General features: G+C 51.1%; 1 protein-coding gene across 1 annotated transcript in view; it reads right to left on the reverse strand.

Annotated features, from left to right (window-relative positions):
• The window catches only part of NOVA2 (NOVA alternative splicing regulator 2), a 29,933-nt gene continuing 12,033 nt past the window's right edge, over positions 589 to 18,488 (reverse strand). Inside the window, exons 3-4 of the mRNA XM_003127231.5 lie at positions 13,757 to 13,923; positions 589 to 2,014 (exon numbers count right to left, since the gene is read on the reverse strand). Of these exons, the coding sequence (XP_003127279.4) occupies positions 932 to 2,014; positions 13,757 to 13,923 (1,250 nt within the window). The 3' untranslated portion in view covers positions 589 to 931. The remainder of the gene's footprint in view (positions 2,015 to 13,756; positions 13,924 to 18,488) is intronic.

Below are 18,488 nucleotides of genomic sequence, written 5' to 3' on the forward strand. Positions count from 1 at the left end.
AGGAAGTATCTGTCTCTCCTATCATCACAGGAAGCGACCTCTGGGGAACTACTTCCTGTTACATCACAGGGAGCACCAGAGGCACCCCCAGAAAGTACTTGACTCGGGGCCATCACAACAGAGATCTTCATACCCATTACTCTAGGAAAAGCCATAGGAGATGCCACAGGAACTTGTTCTGGCCTCTCACAAGAGTCTTGCCCACCAGACTAGCCCAGTTCCCGAGCCGGCCTCATTCCCAGCAGCAGCAGCACGGCCCCCTCCCCAATTACAACCTGACAACAGAAGAGTGAAAAGCCCCACCTAGGAGGGGCAACTCCAGTGGGGGCAGAGTAGCTGAGAAAACTGGGACCTCTGGGGTCCCTGCTCCAAATGCCCCATTTCAGCTCAGACTCTGCTGCTACCTCTACTCCCATCATTGCCCTCAGATCTGGAGCTGGAAGCAGGAGAGGTGGGGTGTGGTTACGGGGAAGCCCCTCGTTCTAGGTGACCCAGAGGCTCCCTCCCCTCCTCCCACAGGGAAACAAAAACTTAGAAAGGGGGGAAAACTCCTTATCAAAGGGGGGGAAAAAAGGAGGGAAAGAAAGAGAAAATAACGCTTTGTTTTCTATTAAAATCAACAAAATGCAATATATACAGATATCACACAGACCTGGGCCCTGGGAGAGGAGGGTCAGGCCCAGTCAAGCAGAAGGAGGAAGGAAGAAGGGGTCAGTTCAGGGCTGGAGAGGGAGCTTCTGGGCCCCATCCCCAGCCATCACTCAATCCTGCCTATGACTACCAGAAAAGGGGGGGTGCAGTCAGGCCTACCCCAGCCCCATCCCAAGAGAAGCAGGACTCTACCGAGCTGAGGTCAGGAGTTGGGGGTGGGGGGGGGAGGAGGAGGAGGAGGAAAGGCAGGGAGACTGGGCAGGAGCGCACACCACAGGCCTCATCCCACTTTCTGGGGGTTTGAGGCCCTCACTCCCTGCTCGTAGGTGACCCGCTGGCTGATGAGGTATTGAGCGGCTTGCGTGGCCGCGGGGCTGCCCGTGATGGTGACCCGCCGGTTCCGCGTGCCTGGCAGGAACTCCCCCTTCTTGGAGATCTGGATGCGGGCGCCCGTCAGCTCCTGGTACTCCACCAACGTCTTGCCCCCCTTGCCCAGGATGGCTCCCACCAGGTTCTCAGGCACCGCGATCTCCACCAGCTCCTTGGCACTCTCAGCTGCCAACTTCTCCGCCGTCAGGAAGCCCCCCGCCGCCCCCGCTGCGGCGGCGGCGGCCACCAGCGGGCCGCCCCCTCCGCCTGCCCCGCTGCCGGCCCCGGCCCCGAGGTAGCCGTTGGCGGCCGCGGCCAATGCGAAGGACCCCAGGGCTCCGGGCGGCGGGGGTGGAGGTGGGGCAGCCCCGCCGGCGGGCCCGGCCCCCGCTTCACCGGCGTAGGATGCCAGGAGGTTGGCGGCGGCGGCGGCGGCAGGGTTGGCACCGGCGGCCACGGCGGCCAGGACCCCGGAGGCTGCGGCCGAGTTGAGCCCCAGGCCGAGGGAGTTGGTGTTGTAGCCGTAACTGGCCAGCGTATTAAGCGCCGTGCTGATGGCCAGCAGGTCGGTGCCTGAGAAGGCAGGCAGGGCGGCCGGAAAGGCTCCCACGCCCGCCAGCCCCGCAGGGCCCAGCAGGCCGGAGGCGGCGGCGGCCGAGGCGGCGGCAGCAGCGGGCAGCACATCGGCGGGGCTGGCGTACGGCGAGCCAGTGGGGTTGGAGTTGGCCACGGGGCCAGCCACGTTGGCGTAGCTGATATTCAGGCAGCTGCTGCTCTGGGGATCCTCCTGTACCTTCTGCACGATGGCGCTCACGGCCTTGTGCACCTGCTCCGGTTCGCCGCTGACGGTCACCACCCGCTCCTGCAGGTTGATGCCCTCCGGCTTCTGGGACAGCTGCACCCAAGCACCCGACTGTTCCATCACGGCTTTCACTGTCGCGCCCCCCTTGCCGATGATCAGGCCCGCCGTGCTGTTGGGGACGATTAGTTTGGCCTGTGTGGGGAGCCAGAGGGAGGGTCTTTAGGGGGGTGAGCTGAGACTGAACAGCAACAGGAGCCTAGGATTTGCCTCTCAAGCCATTCCCCGCCCTGGGTCTCAAGCGGCCCAAATCAGGCCCAGCATGCCTCCTTGATATGCACCACTATGGTCCTACTGGTTAGAAACGCTGAACGACCTCCAGATTGGTTGGTTAAAATAGGAGCTAGTACTCCGAGTCCCCCCAGTGGCCTCTCGGCCACCCTGTCCCATGCTCCAGGGATGGCTGACCCAGTGGGGGCCTTCCGGGACCCGGCGTCAAGCTCGCACTGGTGCCCATGAGCCTCTGCATTATTAACTACTCCCAGACCCAGAAAGGGCATCATTAGTTTCACGTAACAGATGAGCCACCTGAGGCCTAAGAAGTCACCCAGATCACAAAGGAACTGCAACCCAGCCTCCTGGATTCCTGCTCTACTGTGCTTCCTGCCCTATGACATGTCACCTCACTTAACCCCTTTGTTGCCCTTACCGGCTTGAACTGCTGCCTCCCTCTCATCTCAATTCACGTGTTGAAGTCCTAACTAGGACCTCAGAATATGACTGCATTTGGAGATAGGGTCTTTAAAGAGGCATTTAAGGTTAAGCGAGGTCATTAGGGCAGGGCCCTAATCCAATAGGGTCGCTGTACTTGTAAGAAGAGATTAGGACAGGGACGCACACAGGGTTAAGATGGACATCTAGGAGTTCCCGTCGTGGTGCAGTGGTTAACGAATCCAACTAGGAACCATGAGGTTGCGGGTTCGGTCCCTGCCCTTGCTCAGTGGGTTAACGATCCGGCGTTGCCGTGAGCTGTGGTGTAGGTTGCAGACGCGGCTCGGATCCCGCGTTGCTGTGGCTCTGGCATAGGCCGGTGGCTACAGCTCCGATTCGACCCCTAGCCTGGGAACCTCCATATGCCGCGGGAGCGGCCCAAGAAATAGCAACAATAACAACAACAAAAAAGACAAAAGACAAAAAAAAAAAAAAAAAAAAAAAAAAAAGATGGACATCTAGAAGCCAAGGAGAGAGGCCTCGGAAGAAACCAACACTGCCAACACCTGGAGCTGAGACTTCTAGTCCCCACTCAGAATTATGAGGAGATGGAGTTCCCGTTATGGCTCAGGAGTTAACGAACCCGACTAGGATCCATGAGGATGCGGGTTCGAGCTCTGGCCTTGCTCAGTGGGTTAAGGATAAGGCATTGCCATGGGCTGTGGTAGGTCGCAGAGGCGGTTTGGATCCTGCGTTGCTGTGGCTGTGGTGTGTATATACGTATGACTGGGTAGCTTTGCTGTACAGTACAAATTGGCACAATATTGTAAAGCAATTATACTTTTTTTTTTTTGCTTTTTAGGGCTGCACTCGTGGCATATGGAAGTTCCCAGGCTAGGGGTCTAATGGGAGCTGTAGCTGCTGGCCTACACCACAGCCACAGAGCAATGCTGGGTCCTTAACCCACTAAGTGAAGCTAGGGATCGAACCTGAAACCTCATGGTTCCTAGTCAGATTTGTTTCCACTGTGCCACGATGGGAACTCCTTAATTATACTTTATTATTATTATTATTATTACTTTGCCATTTCTTGAGCTGCTCCCATGGCATATGGAGGTTCCCAGGCTAGGCTCAATTATACTTTAATAAAAATTAAAAAATAAAAAAGAACTTGAGGATTAAAAAAAAAAATGAAAACCATGACATCAGTAGTAACACTTCCCACATCATTTAAGTCTCCATCGCTATGCTCTGGATCACCACCTCACTCAGGCTATGTTAGGTATGAACAGCTGACTCATTATTTCTTCTGCTGTGGCCCTGGATGAGCATTTACATCTTAAAATTCATCTTATAACATCTTCCTTTCATTAAAAAAATTTTTTATGGAGGAGTTCCCACTGTGGCACTGTGGGTTAAGGATCTGATGTCACAGCTGTGGTGTAGGTTGCAGCTGCAGCATGGAGCCAATCCCTGGCCTGGAAACTTCCACATGCCATGGGTGCAGACAAAAAAAAAAATGTCTTATGGGATATAGAAAATGTACATCCATATAATGGAATCTTACTTGGCAATCTCTTTGTTTTTGCTTATTTACTTATTTATTTTGGCCCATGGCCTGCAAGTGGCTTGACATGGGAGCTCAGTTCCCAAACCAGGGTTTGAATCTGGGCCTCAGTGGTGAAAGCCCTAACACCAGGCCACCAGGGAACTCCCCAGGGCAGTCAATTTAAACAAATGAAGTTCTGATGAATGCTACAACACGGAAGAGCCTAGAAAACATTATGCTGCGTGAATGAAGGCAGGCACAAGAGACCACATATTGTATAATTCCATTTATATGCATGTTCAGAAGAGGCAAATCTATAGAGACAAAGTAGATTAGTGGTGGCTTAGGGCTGGGGTGGGGGGAGCTGGGAGGATTGCAGGGTCATAGCTAAGGGGATCCAGATTTCCTTTTGAGGATATGAAATGTTCTAAAATTGACCACGGGGGGGGGATGGCCGACTCAGAATATAATAAAGCTGCAGAATTGCACACTTTAAATGGGTCAATTGTATTTATGTGAATTATATCTCAAAACTGGTAAAAATCGTATCAAGGTAAATACATTTAATACTTATGTAAATATACATATCATGTATATAATTTCAGAGACTAAAGGAGGCACAGGGCGTTCCCATCGTGGCTCAGCGGAAGCATATGACTGGCATCCAGAGGATGTGGGTTCCATCCCTGGCCTCACTCAGGGGGTTGAGGATTTGGCATTGCTGTGAGCTGTGGTGTAGGTTGCGGACGCGGCTTAGGTTCCAAGTTGCTGTGGCTGTGGTGTAGGCCGACAGCTGTAGCTCCAATTGGACCCCTAGCCTGGGAACCTCCATAAGCCACAGGCATGGCCCTAAAAGTCAGAAAGAAAAAAAGGAGGCATGGGATGCTATTTGTTGGAGAAAGGGGACACTGGGTTTGACAAGGCTGAGAACCACTGCTCTATATGCTCTGTTCCCCACCCATCTCTCGGATGTCACCTCCCCCTGGCTGACTCCATGGCAGGCACACCAGACCCCCTGAGGTTCCTCCAACCTGCCAAGCTCAGCCCAGACTCAGAGTCTTTGCACCTGCTGCTCCCTCACTTGGAATGCTCTCCCCCAGAAAAAGTGGCTCGACCCTTTCAGGTTTTTGCACAAATGCACCTCCTCAAAGAGGTCTTCCCTGACCACTTGATGATCAGAGCTTGTCTGCGTTTGTTTTTATGTTTCCAGCATGGACAACTCCGCACTCACACCTGCTAACCTCACATCCTAGTGTGGTGTTGAGCGGACACCTCAAACCTTAAGCCCAAAAAGGAACACCTCATCGTCCTCCTCAAATGTGTTCCTGCCATGATCTTCCTCACTTCAGGACGTGGCAAACGCATCCTTCCGAAACTCAGGCCCAACCCCGAGGAGCCCTCTCTCTTCTTTACGCTCAACATCCAATCAGCAGTCCTGCTGCTTCTCCTTTCAAAACGATATCCTAGACGATGCCAGATTCAAAGAGACGAAGGAGGGGTAACGCAAATACAGTGTGTGCACGCTGACTGAAAAAAAATAATACCCTAGTGCAGGGGGTTAAGAATCCATCTGCAGGAGTTCCCATTGTGGCAGAGCGGAAATGAATCTGACTAGGAACCATGGGGATGCGGGTTCGATCCCTGGCCTCGCTCAGTGGGTTAAGGATCGGGCGTTGCCGTTAGCTGTGGTGTAGGTTGCAGATGCGGCACGGATCCTGTGTAGCTGTGGCTGTGGTGTAGGCCAGCAGCTATAGCTCCAATTAGACCCCTAGCCTGGGAACCTCCATGTGCTACAGGTGTGGCCCTAAAGAGACAAAAGACAAAAAAATAATGATAATCTGACTGCAGTGGCTTGGGTTCCTGTGAGGGCTCAGGTGTGAACCCTGGCTGGTTGCAGTGAGTTGAAAGGATCCAGCATTGCTGCAGTGATGGCATAAGTCGCTGCTGTGGCGCAGATTCAATCCCTGGCCTGGGAGCTTCCATATACCATGGGTGTGGCCATAAAAATGGAAAAAAAAAACTCCATAGAGGACTCTCCCCTGCGGTGCAGTGGGTTAAGGATCCGGCATCGTTACTGCAGTGGCTCAGGTCACTGCTGTGGTGCAGGTTTGATCCCTGGCTCAGGAACTTCCACATGCCATGGGAGAGGCCAAAAAAAATACTCTATAGATATAAAAGATATTTTGGGGGAATTTGAACATGTATTTATTATTTTATTATTAATAATAATTCAGTGTTCATTTTTATAGGTGTAATAACAGTAATGTAATAATGCAGAAGACTGCTCTTCTTCTTGGGAGAGATATACTGAAGTATTTAGTAGTGAAGAGTCATCAGGTCTACAATTTATTCTCAAATGGATCAGCAAAAAACAAACAAAAAACCAATGTGTGTGTGTATAGAAATAAAGCAAATGTTAACAACTAGTCAATCTTTTATTTAAGGGCCATACCTGCGGCATATGGAAGTTCCCAGCCTAGGGGTTGAATCGGAGCTGCAGCTGCCAGCCTACGCCACAGCCACAGCAATGCCAGATCTTTAACCCACTGATCGAAGCAAGGGATTGAACCCACATCCTCATGGATACCAGCCTCATGGCTGGTTTCCCCTGAGCCACAACGGGAACTCCCTCCTCCCAGCATTTTTCACTTACTGACATCTTATACATTTTTACTTATTTACTTTTTTTTTTTTTTTTTTCCGGGCTGCACCCGCAGCATATGGAGGTCCCAAGCTAGGGATCAAATGAGAGCTGTAGCTGCTTACCTACACCACAGCTCACAGCAACGCCGGATCCTTAACCCACTGAGCGAAGCCAGGGTTCGAACCTGCATCCTCATGGATACTAGTCAGATTTGTTTCTGCGGAGCCACACAGGAACTCCCACTTTCTATTTCCCCATGGAAGAATTTAAACCCACAAAGGTAGAGATTTTTGTCTGTATTGTTTACTGCTGGGTTCTCAGTGCCTAGAGGAATGCCTGGCACATAGTCAGCAAAGACGGGTGGATGAATGGATGGATGAAAGACTAGAGGATGACATGCTCAAAGGACCAAGCAGGACTGGGACTGGGAAAAGGCAGCCACGTGCATCTCACCTGGGGATGGTGGTGGTGATGATGGTGTGTGTTTGTGCAGGTGTGTTTCTGTGTGTGTGCATTTACATACCCCAACTCAGCCTGATATGGGTTTAACAGATTATCTGGAACTTCCAACTTGTAAAATGTGAAGCATCTTAGTTTTTATTTATTTTATTTTTATTTTTTTGTCTTTTTGCCTTTTCTAGGGCCGCTCCCGTGGCATATGGAGATTCCCAGGCTAGGGGTCTCATCGGAGCTGTAGCCACCGGCCTACGCCAGAGCCACATCAGTGTGGGATCCGAGCCACGTCTGAGCGCTACACTGCAGCTCACATCAATGCTGGATCCTTAACCCACTGAGCCAGACCAGGGATCGAACGGGCAACCTCATTGTTTCTAGTCAGATGTGTTAACCACCGAGCCACGACGGGAACTCCTGAAGCATCTTAGTTTTTAAATGTTGGCAACCACTTCAAAATGTCTAAGGGAGTTCCCGTTGTGGCTCAGTTGAAGCGAATCCCACTAGTAATCGTGAGGTTGCGGGTTACATCCTAGGCCTTGCTCAGCGGGCTAAGGATCCGGCATTGCCATGAGCTGTGGTGTACATCACAAACATGGCTCGGATCCCTCATTGCTGTGGGTGTGGTGTAGGTCAGCGGCTACAGCTCAGATTCGACTCTGAGCCTGGGAACCTCCATATGCTGTGGGTGCAGCCCTAAAAAGACAACAACAACAAAAAAATCTAAGAACTACTAGGGAGTAGGCAAGCCATGTTAGTTTGCATCCTGTGCACACAAATCCCTGCAAAACTGCCTTGGACTCTGGCGACGTCTGCTCAGGTTCAAATCCTGGCTCTACTGCTGATGCTGGGCAAGGGGCATAACCTCTTTGAAATTCAGTGTTCTTATTTGTACAATGGGGATATTCATGCCTCCTGCAGAGGACCACGGTGAGGTCTAATAGAGATCATGCACAAAATGAGGAGTTTGAATTCAAGCATGGCCACCACTAGCCAGAACTGAGTATAGCTGCTTATCACTGCCAGGTGACACCAGGCTGCCAGGTGATACCAGACTACCTCCCCTCAGTCATGTTTCTGCTTGGTCCTTGTGGTCATGTCATCACCCATTCATTCAAATAAGTAACATTTCGTGAACACCTACCATGTGCCAAGCATTGGATACCAAGCACTTCGTATGTGTCCATAGCAGGTGGTCAAGACATAGCTGTCATTGTTATCCTTACGGGCAGACCTGGATTTAAATCCCACATCTGTGGTACACGGCCACTTTGGAAAAGAGTCTGGCAGTTCTTCAAAATTCTGAATGTAGATGTATCATACGACCCAGAAACTCCACCGTAGGTATACACCCGAGAGAACTGAAAGCGTGTCCACGCGCATGTGCACTAACAGCATAGTCACAATAGCTAAAAAATAGAAACAACCCCCACTTTTTTTTTGCTTTTTTAGGGCCGCACCCTGTGGCATGTGGAGGTTCCCAGACTAGGGGTCAAATCAGAGCTACAGCTGCTGGCCTACACCAGAGTCACAGCAACGTAGCATCTGAGCTGCATCTGCAACCCGTACCACAGCTCATAGCAATGCTGGATCCCCGACCCACTGAGCAAGGCCAGTGATGGAACTTGCAACCTTAGGGATACGCCACAATGGGAACTCCTCAACTCCCGTTTCTTTTTTTTTTGGTCTTTGCGGTCTTTTGAGGGCCACGCCCATGGCATATGGAGGTTCCCAGGCTAAGGGTCTAATCGGAGCTGTAGTCGCCGGCCTACGCCAGAGCACAGCAACACCAGATCCGAGCCGCATCTGCAACCTACACCACAATTCATGACAATGCTGGATCCTTAACCCACGGAGCGAGGCCAGGGATCAAACCCACAACCTCATGGTTCCTAGTCAGATTCGTTTCCGATGCGCCATGATGGGAACTCCTCAACCCCCATTTCTATTGATTGATAAATAGATATACACAATGAAATACTATTTATAAAAAAGAATAAAGTTTTGATATAGGCTACAGTATGGGTGAATCTTGAAGACATTATGCTAGCGGAAAGAGGCCAGACTCAAAATGCCACAGAAATATCTATTAAAATTTTTTTTTTTTTTATGGCCGCACCCATGGCATGTGGAAGTTCCTGGATCAGGATTGAATGGGAGCTGCAGCTTCGACCTATGCCACAAGTGCAGTAACACTGGACCTTTCACTCACTCTGCTGGGCTGCGGATCAAACCTTCACCTCTTCAGCAAGCCAAGCTGCTGCAGTCAGATTCTTTTTTTTTTTTAAGGCATGGCAGCTGCATTCTTAACCTACTGTGCCACAGGGGGAACTCCACAATACCATTAAATGTATATAAATTATTCAAAATAGGTAAATCCATAGACACCAAAAGTAAATTAGTGGTGGAAAGGGGTAGGGGAATGAAAAATGACTGTTCATGGGATAGGGCTTCTTTCGGGTGGCGAAAATATTTTGGAATGAGATGGTAGCGATTAGTGCACACCTTTGCGAATATACTGAAACCACTGACCTTAGACACTGTCAAATGCTGAACTTTTTTTTTGTCTTTTTAGGGCCACACCAGCGGCATAAGGAGGTTCCCAGGGTAAGGATCAAGCCAGAGTTGCAGCTGCCGGCCTATGCCACAGCCACAACCACGCCAGATCTGAGCAGTGTCTGTGACCTACATCACAGCTCACGGCAACACCAGATCCTTGACCTGTCGAGCAAGGCCAGGGATTGAACCTGTGTCCTCATGGATACTAGTCAGGTTCATTAACCACTGAGCCATGATGGGAACTCCCTTTTTTCCCCCCTTTTCAGGGCCAAACCTGCGGCATATGTAAATTCCCAGGCTAGGTGTGGAATAGGAGCTACAGCTGGGGGCCTATGCCAGAGCCACAGCCACAGCCACTCGGCATCTGAGCCATATCTATGACCTACACTGCAGCTCATGGCAACCTTGGATCCTTAACCCACTGAGTGAGGCCAGGGATGGAACCTGCACCCTCATGGATACTGGTTGGGTTCATTAATCGATGAGCCACAAGGGGAACTCCCAGGAACTCCTAAAATGGCGAACTTTAGTCTGTGGATTATATTGCAATACAGCAGTTATTTTAAAGAAACACTGGGACAAAAAAAGTCTGACCATTCAAGGAGATAGTCTGGAAGCATATACAAAGCCAGGCCTCTAAGAGTAAAGAGATATTTAGTATGTGATAGAGCATTTCTTTTCTTTTTTTTTCTTTTTGTCTTTTTAGGGCCACACCCACAGCATATGGAGGTTCCCAGGCTATGGGTCGAATCAGAGCTGTAGTCTCCAGCCTACACCACAGCCACAAGTGACGCAGGATCCGAGCCAAGTCTGCGACCTACACCACAGCTCACGGCAACGCTGGATCCTTCACCCATGGAGCGAGGCCAGGGATTGAACCTGTGTCCTCATGGATGCTAGTCGGATTCGTTTCTGCTGAGCCACACCAGAACTCCTGTGACACAGCGACTCAGAGAAATGGGGAAAGGATGGAAACTTTTCATCTAAGGAACTGTGTTCACCAGGAAATTTTGAAGCAAATGCCTTTGCTTCTCCATGCTTCAATTGCCTCGTCTCTGACAGTGACATAACCACAGCTCCTCTGTATAATTACTGGGAACATTCAAGGACTAAAGTGACTGCTTAGTGCCTGGCACATGGGAAGCCCCCTTCACCATAGGCCCAGATTGCAGAACCACAGCATCTTAGATCTGCAGACGCAGTTCCATGGAATCCTGGAGTCCCAGGATGTCAGACAAGCAGAATCTTAGAATAATATGCGTCTAGAATCTTAGAATCACAGAACCATAGAATTATAGGCGTTTTAGAGCCAGAAAGACCTCAGGGACCATCTGCATCAGGTGTCTGCAACTCTGGAAATTTAGAAGTAATAGTAACAACAATAACAGCAGCAGGCAGTGCTTATCATATGCCAGGCACTTTTCTAAATACTTCCATAGAGTGATGTATTTAATCTTAGCACAATTCTACAAGGTAGATACTATTATTATTGCATTTCATAGACTGGGAAATGGAGGCACAGTGAGGTTAAGTCACTTGCTGAAGGTCACACAGACAGTGAATTGCAGAGACAGGATCTGATCCCAGGCTAGAGTCCAAGTTCAGATTCTTCAGGCCCTCTCCCCAGACATTCTCATTCAGTGGTTCTGGGCTGGGACTCAGGAATCCGTGTTTTAAGCTACCTAGACATTTCAGTTACCAGCCGGGGCTGAGAACCACCAGTCTAGCCCAGAGGTGGCAAACTGGTGGTGCTTGGACCATAGCCAGCCCACAGCCACATGCTGTTTTAAAAACTGAGCCAACCTTGAAAAATCCATTGATTTCAATTATTATTATTATTATTTTTAGGGCCACAGGTGAGGCATGTGGAAGTTCCCAGGTTAGGGGTTGAATCAGAGCTGCAGCTGCCAGCCTAAGCCACAGCAACGCCAGAACCAGGCTGCATCTGTGACCTTCACCGCAGCCCCAGCTATGCCAGATCCTTAACCCACTGAGTGAGGCCAGGGATCGAACCTGCGTCCTCATGGATACTAATCAGGTTCTTAACCTGCTGAGCCACAATGGGAACTCCTGATTTCAAAAAATTTTGACTGCTCTTGAAAATGTGGAAGTTGTGGTAATACGCTGTCCACATTCCCCAAGGGTAAGAATCAAGTGGAGCTGAACTGCAGCTGCTCCTTTAGGGACAGCATTCTATCTCCATGATGAGGCTACAGTCCCCACCCTTTATGTGCTCTTGCAGAATCCCGGACGTATTTCAGTTTACAATCCCTGGCTTGGCCCAACCTCCCCACTGTAAAAAAAAAAAAAAAGGAAACTGAGGCATACAGAAGGAAAGAAGAAGCAGAGTAACACAGGAAATCCAAGGCAAAAAGGTTTTTCTGCCTCCTGACTCAAAAATCCCATCAGAACAACCGCTAACATTTTTGGAGAACTTTCAGTGCATCAGGCATATGTGTTAAGTGCTTTTCCAACATTAACAAACGCTAACCTTAAAAAGAGGTATCAAAACACACCTCATTTTACATGGAGAAATGAAGTCGCTTTCTCAAGGTCACACAGGTAAGAAGCATCAGAATAAAATTCAACGCAACGTCTGATTCCAGAGCCTGAGGCTTCAGCCGCTCTCTCGCTCACCCTTTGGAGTAATAAGGCAGAGGAAAAACCCTTGTTCTGTAACCTTTCCACTCAGCCATTCCAGGGTTTCTGTGGCTCAGGGGGTGGGGAGGGAGCTGCAGGCACAGATGGTGCTGACCCCATTTTCCTTGCAATACCTACAAACTCTTGATGAACCCTGAGCCCCCTGTGGCCAATGCCAAGGTGGAGGGAAGAGCCTACACTCTCGCCTCCTCATAGCTGTGGGTGAGCTGTGGCCCGCTGGCTGGTGGGAAGGGACTCGGGAGAGGCCTGGCCTGGGCGCTTCAGCACCAAGGACAGCAGTCACGCTCCAAGCCCCAAGCCCGGGCAGGCTTTTTTGGGACCGCTCTGCTCCGCTCCGCAGCAGTCTCCCAGGGCTTTCTGCCCACCGCGTCCCCAGGAGCTCAGAGGCACTCAGACCTGTGGTCTCACCCACCTGAGAGCAACAAGAATCCCAAGAATTCCAGCTGCCTTTTACGGAGGCCCTCTCTCTCTCTCTCTAATTTTATTGGAGTAGAGTTGACTTAACAATGGTGTGAGCCTTCTCTTTCACCTGCTTCTGGGCAGACATTAAGAAACCCTCACAAGGGGTCTGTCTGCCCGGGGCTTCTCACCCCTTTGCACCGGGGCGAGCGGAGAAGGAGAGAGAAAACAGGGCGTTTACGGCAGCCAACTCGGCGTTCTCCTTCCCCTTGGCCTCCTACTCAGTCAGGAGCTTTACAGCAAGGGTTTTGCCAGGGGCTTTACCGCAAGCCCACCTGCCCGGTGTGCACGGTGGTCTTGGCAACCAGAAAGGCCCTGGAAGCGATCCGTCTTCTCCCTGCCAAGCCCTCAGGCCGCAGCTTCCCCATAACTGAGGTAACTGAGAGGCTCTGCCCCCTCCTTGCAACCCTCCTTGCGAGGGCTGTGTAGGAGAGGGACCCGCCTCTTCTCTCCCTAGTGAAACACCATTTCTCCAAAATGGTGGTTATACTCCTATTCTGTGATTAACAGAGAGAGGAAGTACCAGAGGCCATTTCTAGACTTTTCTGCCCATGGCTGGGGTATCACTGAGGTTCCTTCTGGTGGTAACAGGAAGTGGGAAGCAGGTGATTTGGACAGACAATGGGATCAGGTGGAAGAGAGAAGAAGACCTGGAGAATAAGGGGGCATGGGTCAGATTCTCTGAGACCTTCCCTCTCTTTCTGAAATCGAGTCACCCCAAGAGGTCTGGGGTCCTTAGGCTGACTCCCTAACAATAATACTAACGACCACTGTGTACCTGATTGACAACTGCTGTATACCCTTATCCCACGGAACACCCATCTCCATCTGCGGAGGTGAAAGAAGTGTCTCATCCCTAGTCCCACCAGCTTGACCAAAACCCAGCCTCAGCCCCGCTAACCTGCTTGGCTCTGTCAGGGTTCATTGTGGTTTGGGGTTGAAGGATGTTGACCACCTCAGGCTTGGTCATTGCTTGTGGGATTTCTCGGACCTTCTCGGCAATAAAGCTGTGCACAGCATTCAAGGCCTCCGCTGTGCCCTGTACCAGGCATACTCGCTCTGTGGTTCCTGTTGAGCAAGGAAGAGAGAGGGCACACACATAAGACAGGAAGAGGGCCATTCCTGAGAGCCAGGGCCCATTCAATAGACAGAGAAGGCTGAAGTCCAGAGAGTGGACTCGACTGGCCCCAGGTCACACAGTAAGCCTCGGCAAGCTTAGGCTCCCAGACGGCATGGATAGCTGGGAGAGTGAGTGGAATCCCTGTATTATTATCTGCACTTCCTCTCCCTCCCTTAAAACAACCCCAGGGGATGGAAGAATGATGCTTAAGTGCTTTGCGATGCCCACAGCAGCCCTGGGCAAGGGAGACAGGGCTCAGCTGCCTCTTCCCAGCCCTTGCCAGCTCTCGGTTGCTTTGGCAACCATTCATTCACTCCCCCCCCCCCACCTTCTAGAAGCGGAGAGCTCAGGCCTGCAACGGTTGCCACAGTAACTGGAACCCCCTTATCGGTGTGGCTGGCCGGGTCCTCAGCCCACCCCCAGGGGGACGAGGGACGAGGCCCCGTTGCTATGGCAACCCCTGAAAGCCTGCAGCGAAGGCCTCTGGGCTTTTGGAGAAGATGGGGAAGGGCTGGGGGATGGGGGAGAGAGCAGAGAGGCCTGAGTGCCTTCCTGGACCCACCAGATGGAGGGCTGAGGGGTGGGGGAGGGCAAGGGTGTGGAGAGGGGCGATCAGAGCGGGTCAAAGGCAATTCGTGGAAACGTGGAGATGGGGGACAGAGAAAGGAGGATGGGATGGGTGCTTTTGCTGGCGATTCTCCAGATACTGGCTGTGGTTCTGACCTGGGCACCTTTACTCTGTGTGTGTGTGTGTGTGTGTGTGTGTGCGTGTGTGTGTGTGTGTGTGTGTATTGGTGGGGGGGCAGCAGGAAGAAGAGAATCTAACTCTGGGTGATGCTGGGATGTGTGTGTGGCAGAAAGACTCTGGGTAATAACATTGATTGACCAGTGTGAGTACATGCGTGAGGCTGTTTGGGTGAGTGAGGTGTGTGTATGTGTGTACCTGAGCAGGACTGGCTGAATTATCTTTATCTGTGTGTGTGTGTGTGGAAGAGAAAGAGCAGGAGAGACTGAGATATCAACAGACCGCCTGACAGAGGGATTCCAGTAAAGGCGGTTGCGGCGGGGAAAGACTTTGGGTGTCGCTGTGATGTTCAAGGTTATCTACACTATTTGTGAGGCTGAGCCGGGTGTGTCCGAGGGCTTGAGAGTAGGAAACAAAGAATCCCAGGAAGTGGCACTGAGGCTGTACCATGAATGTCTAGCACTCTGACATTGTATGACAGTGTGTGTGTGTGTGTGTGTGTGTGCACGTGCGTGCGCGTGTGTGCGCATGAGTGCAAGGGAAAGAAGAGACATCCAGGCACTTCTAGGTGTTCAAAGGACTACATGGATGACTGGTGTGTGGAATGTACGTATACGTGTCCGAGTGCGTGTACAGGAAACTGACAAGACTCTGTGACTGATGGGTGTGAACATGAGGAAGAGAAAGGGACCAATGGGCAGACACAGGTGTCGGTATGGAAGGCTGCTTGGAGAGCTGATGCATTTCTGTGTGTGTCTGAGTGTCTGAATTACAGTCAAAACTCTACCAAGACAGGTGGGGTGAGGCTATGAGTGCCTGGCTGATTCAGGCATGTTAGGTGTATGGTGTGTGGGGTGTGTGTGTGTGTGTGTGTGTGTGTGTGTGTGTGTCTCCCTGGGTGGGACTCTGCCTGCAGGACCAGTTCACTTCCTGGGTCTGTAAGAGATCTTGAGTGTGTGCCAGGCTCCGGGACACTGAGGGGTGAGTGTCTGGTGTCCCGTGGGCACTCCAGTGTGGCATGCTGGAGTTACCACCCCGACCCCTCGCTTGCCGTCCCTCAGCCTGGCATGCCGGTCTCGCTGTGCGTCAGGGTGTCCCTGTCTGGGGTCACTTGTGTGGGTGACGTCCCCCATCTCCTCTGGGCCGCTGTTCCTCACTCTTACTCCCCTCCACCCCAGAACAATGGCTTGGTCTGAGCCAAGCATGAGTCAGCGTACAGGCTGCCTCCGTCTGGGTGTAAATAGGAAAGGGCGTGGGTCAGGGTGGGAACCGGGGGATGGGGTGGCCCCAGGGAGAGCGGCTGAAGGGACCAGGCTCACCATCTCTGTGAGGCTTCCTTCCAGCTCAGGGGGTCTGGGAGCTTACACCCCCTTTCATTCTTTAAAAAAAAATTTTTTTTTTTTAATTTTAGGGCTGCACCCACAGCATATGGAAGTTCCCAGGCTAGGGGTCAAATCAGAGCTGCAGCTGCCGGCCTACGCCACAGCCACAGCAACATGGGATCCAAGCCCTGTCTGCGACCTACACCACAGCTCAGGGCAATGCCAGATCCTTAACCCACCTAACAAGGCCAGGGATCAAACCCACATCCTCAAGGATACTAGTCGAGTTTGTTTCCACTGAGCCAGCAGGGAACTCCCCGCTTGCTGTTCTTAACCAGCATCCACAGGAGCTTTGGGGGACTCTGTTGAACCCTGAAAGAATGTCTAATGATAACAGCTGGTGCTTACATAACACTATCACCAGGCATCATCTTAAGCACTTTATATACATTTGTTTCCTTTAATATATGAGGCAGGCAATAAGATTATTCTTTTTTTTTTTTTTTGTCTTTTGTCTTTGTTGGGCTGCACCCACGGCATATGGAGGTTCCCAGGCCAGGGGTCGAATTGGAGCTGTAGCCGCCAGCCTATCCCACAGCCTCAGCAACATCAGATCCCAGCCGCATCTACGACCTACACCACAGCTCACGGCAACACTGGATCCTTAACCCACTGATCGAGGCCAGGGACTGAACCTGCCACCTCATGGTCACTAGTCGGGTTCGTTAACCACTGAGCCATGACGAGAACTCTGGATTATTCTTAATTTACTGCTAAGGACACTAAGGCACAGAGGTCTGCGGTTTGTCCAAGTTCACTAGTAGGGAAAGATCAGGGTTTTGAACCCAAGTGTCTGGTTTCAGCGTCTGGGCTACGGAGCCACCCTGTGCTAAATCTGGGGTGTGAGGAGTGTGGGTGTGTTGGGGAAAGGCACACAATGATTGCAGTTTTGTTTTTTATGTTTTCGATAGTAAAAAAGAATGTCTCAATTTCTTAAGCAGATGCTTAAGATTTTGCACTTTGCTGCAAATATGTTATAAATCGAGACTTTTTTTTTGGTCGCAGGTGCAGCATACAGAAGTTCCCAGGGTAGGGGTCAAATCGGAGCTGCAGCTGCTGGCTTACACCACAGCCACAGCCACACGAGATTCAAGCCACATCTGTGGTGACACCAGATCCTTAACCCACTGAGTGAGGCCAGGGATTGAACCTGCATCCTCATGGATACTAGTCAGGTTCATTTCCACTGTGCCTCAATAGGAACTCCAAGAAAACTTTACTTAAAAAGTGTGTGTATGTGTGTGTTATTTATTTATTTATTTCTGGGGCTAGATTTGGGTCTAGGACTTCAGGCAGGTGTTCAAAATCAAGAGTTTTAGAATCACTAGAATGTCTGAGGAGCCACCTCAGAGACTGTGTGGCTTTGGGCAGGTACCTATCTCTGGGTCTTAGTTTCTCCACATATGACCTGGAAGGACTGACTCTGGGGCTTGGGCTTCCTGTACCAAAGAGGGGACACCGTTTGTGTGTTCTGTCCCTCCCTTTGGGTTAAGGGGCAGGTAGATTTTTGCTGCATGTAGTAGTCACATAACTGCAATGTGTGTGCAGGTGTGTGTGTGTGTGTGTGTATGCGTGTGTGTGTGCATGTGCGTGTGTGTGTGTGTGTGTGTGTGTGTGTGTGTGAACTAACTAGGCCCAGAGGACCCTTTCAATTTCTCCATTGTCATTTTTCACCGGTTCTCTATGCTTCAGTCACATGGAATAACCACACACCCCCTCCCCGCCCCCAGCTTTGAACACGCTATTTCATCTCCCCAGGCCACCCTTCACTGCTCTTGACCTAGCTCACTCATGTTTACTGTTCTGACCTCCTCCTCCAGGAAGCCCCTCCTGACCACCACCCCCAGGCTGGGCTGGGTGCCCTGTCTGGCCTCCCTCCATTTTCTGGGCTTCCCCACCCCAGCCCTGACCACTCTAGGACATCAGTGGTCTCGGTTCATCTCCCCTCCTGGGATGTGAGATCCGAGAGGGCTAGGCTGGACTGTCTCAGTCACTGCTGTGACCCATCTCTGTCCAGCAAGGTGCTGCATAGAGAAGATGCTCAGAGAATACGTGTTGAATGAATGCACGAAAGGTATCAGCCAGAAGCAGAGGAACACATGCTCAAGCAATAGCATAGCCATTTCTTTTTTCTTCTTCTTCTTTTTTTTTTTTTTTTTTTTTTTGGTCTTTTTAGGGCTGCAGCTGCGGCATGGGGAGGTTCCCAGGCTAGGGGTCCAATCAGAGCTACAGCTGCCAGCCTACACCACAGCCACAGCAACGGGGGATCTGAGCCACATCTGCGACCTACACCACAGCTCGCGGCAATGCCAGATCCTTAACCCACTGAGCAAGGCCAGGGATCAAACCCACAACGTTGTGTTTACTAGTCGGGTTCGTTAACCAC

Source organism: Sus scrofa, chromosome 6, assembly GCF_000003025.6.
Source record: "Sus scrofa isolate TJ Tabasco breed Duroc chromosome 6, Sscrofa11.1, whole genome shotgun sequence".
NCBI lineage: Eukaryota > Metazoa > Chordata > Mammalia > Artiodactyla > Suidae > Sus > Sus scrofa.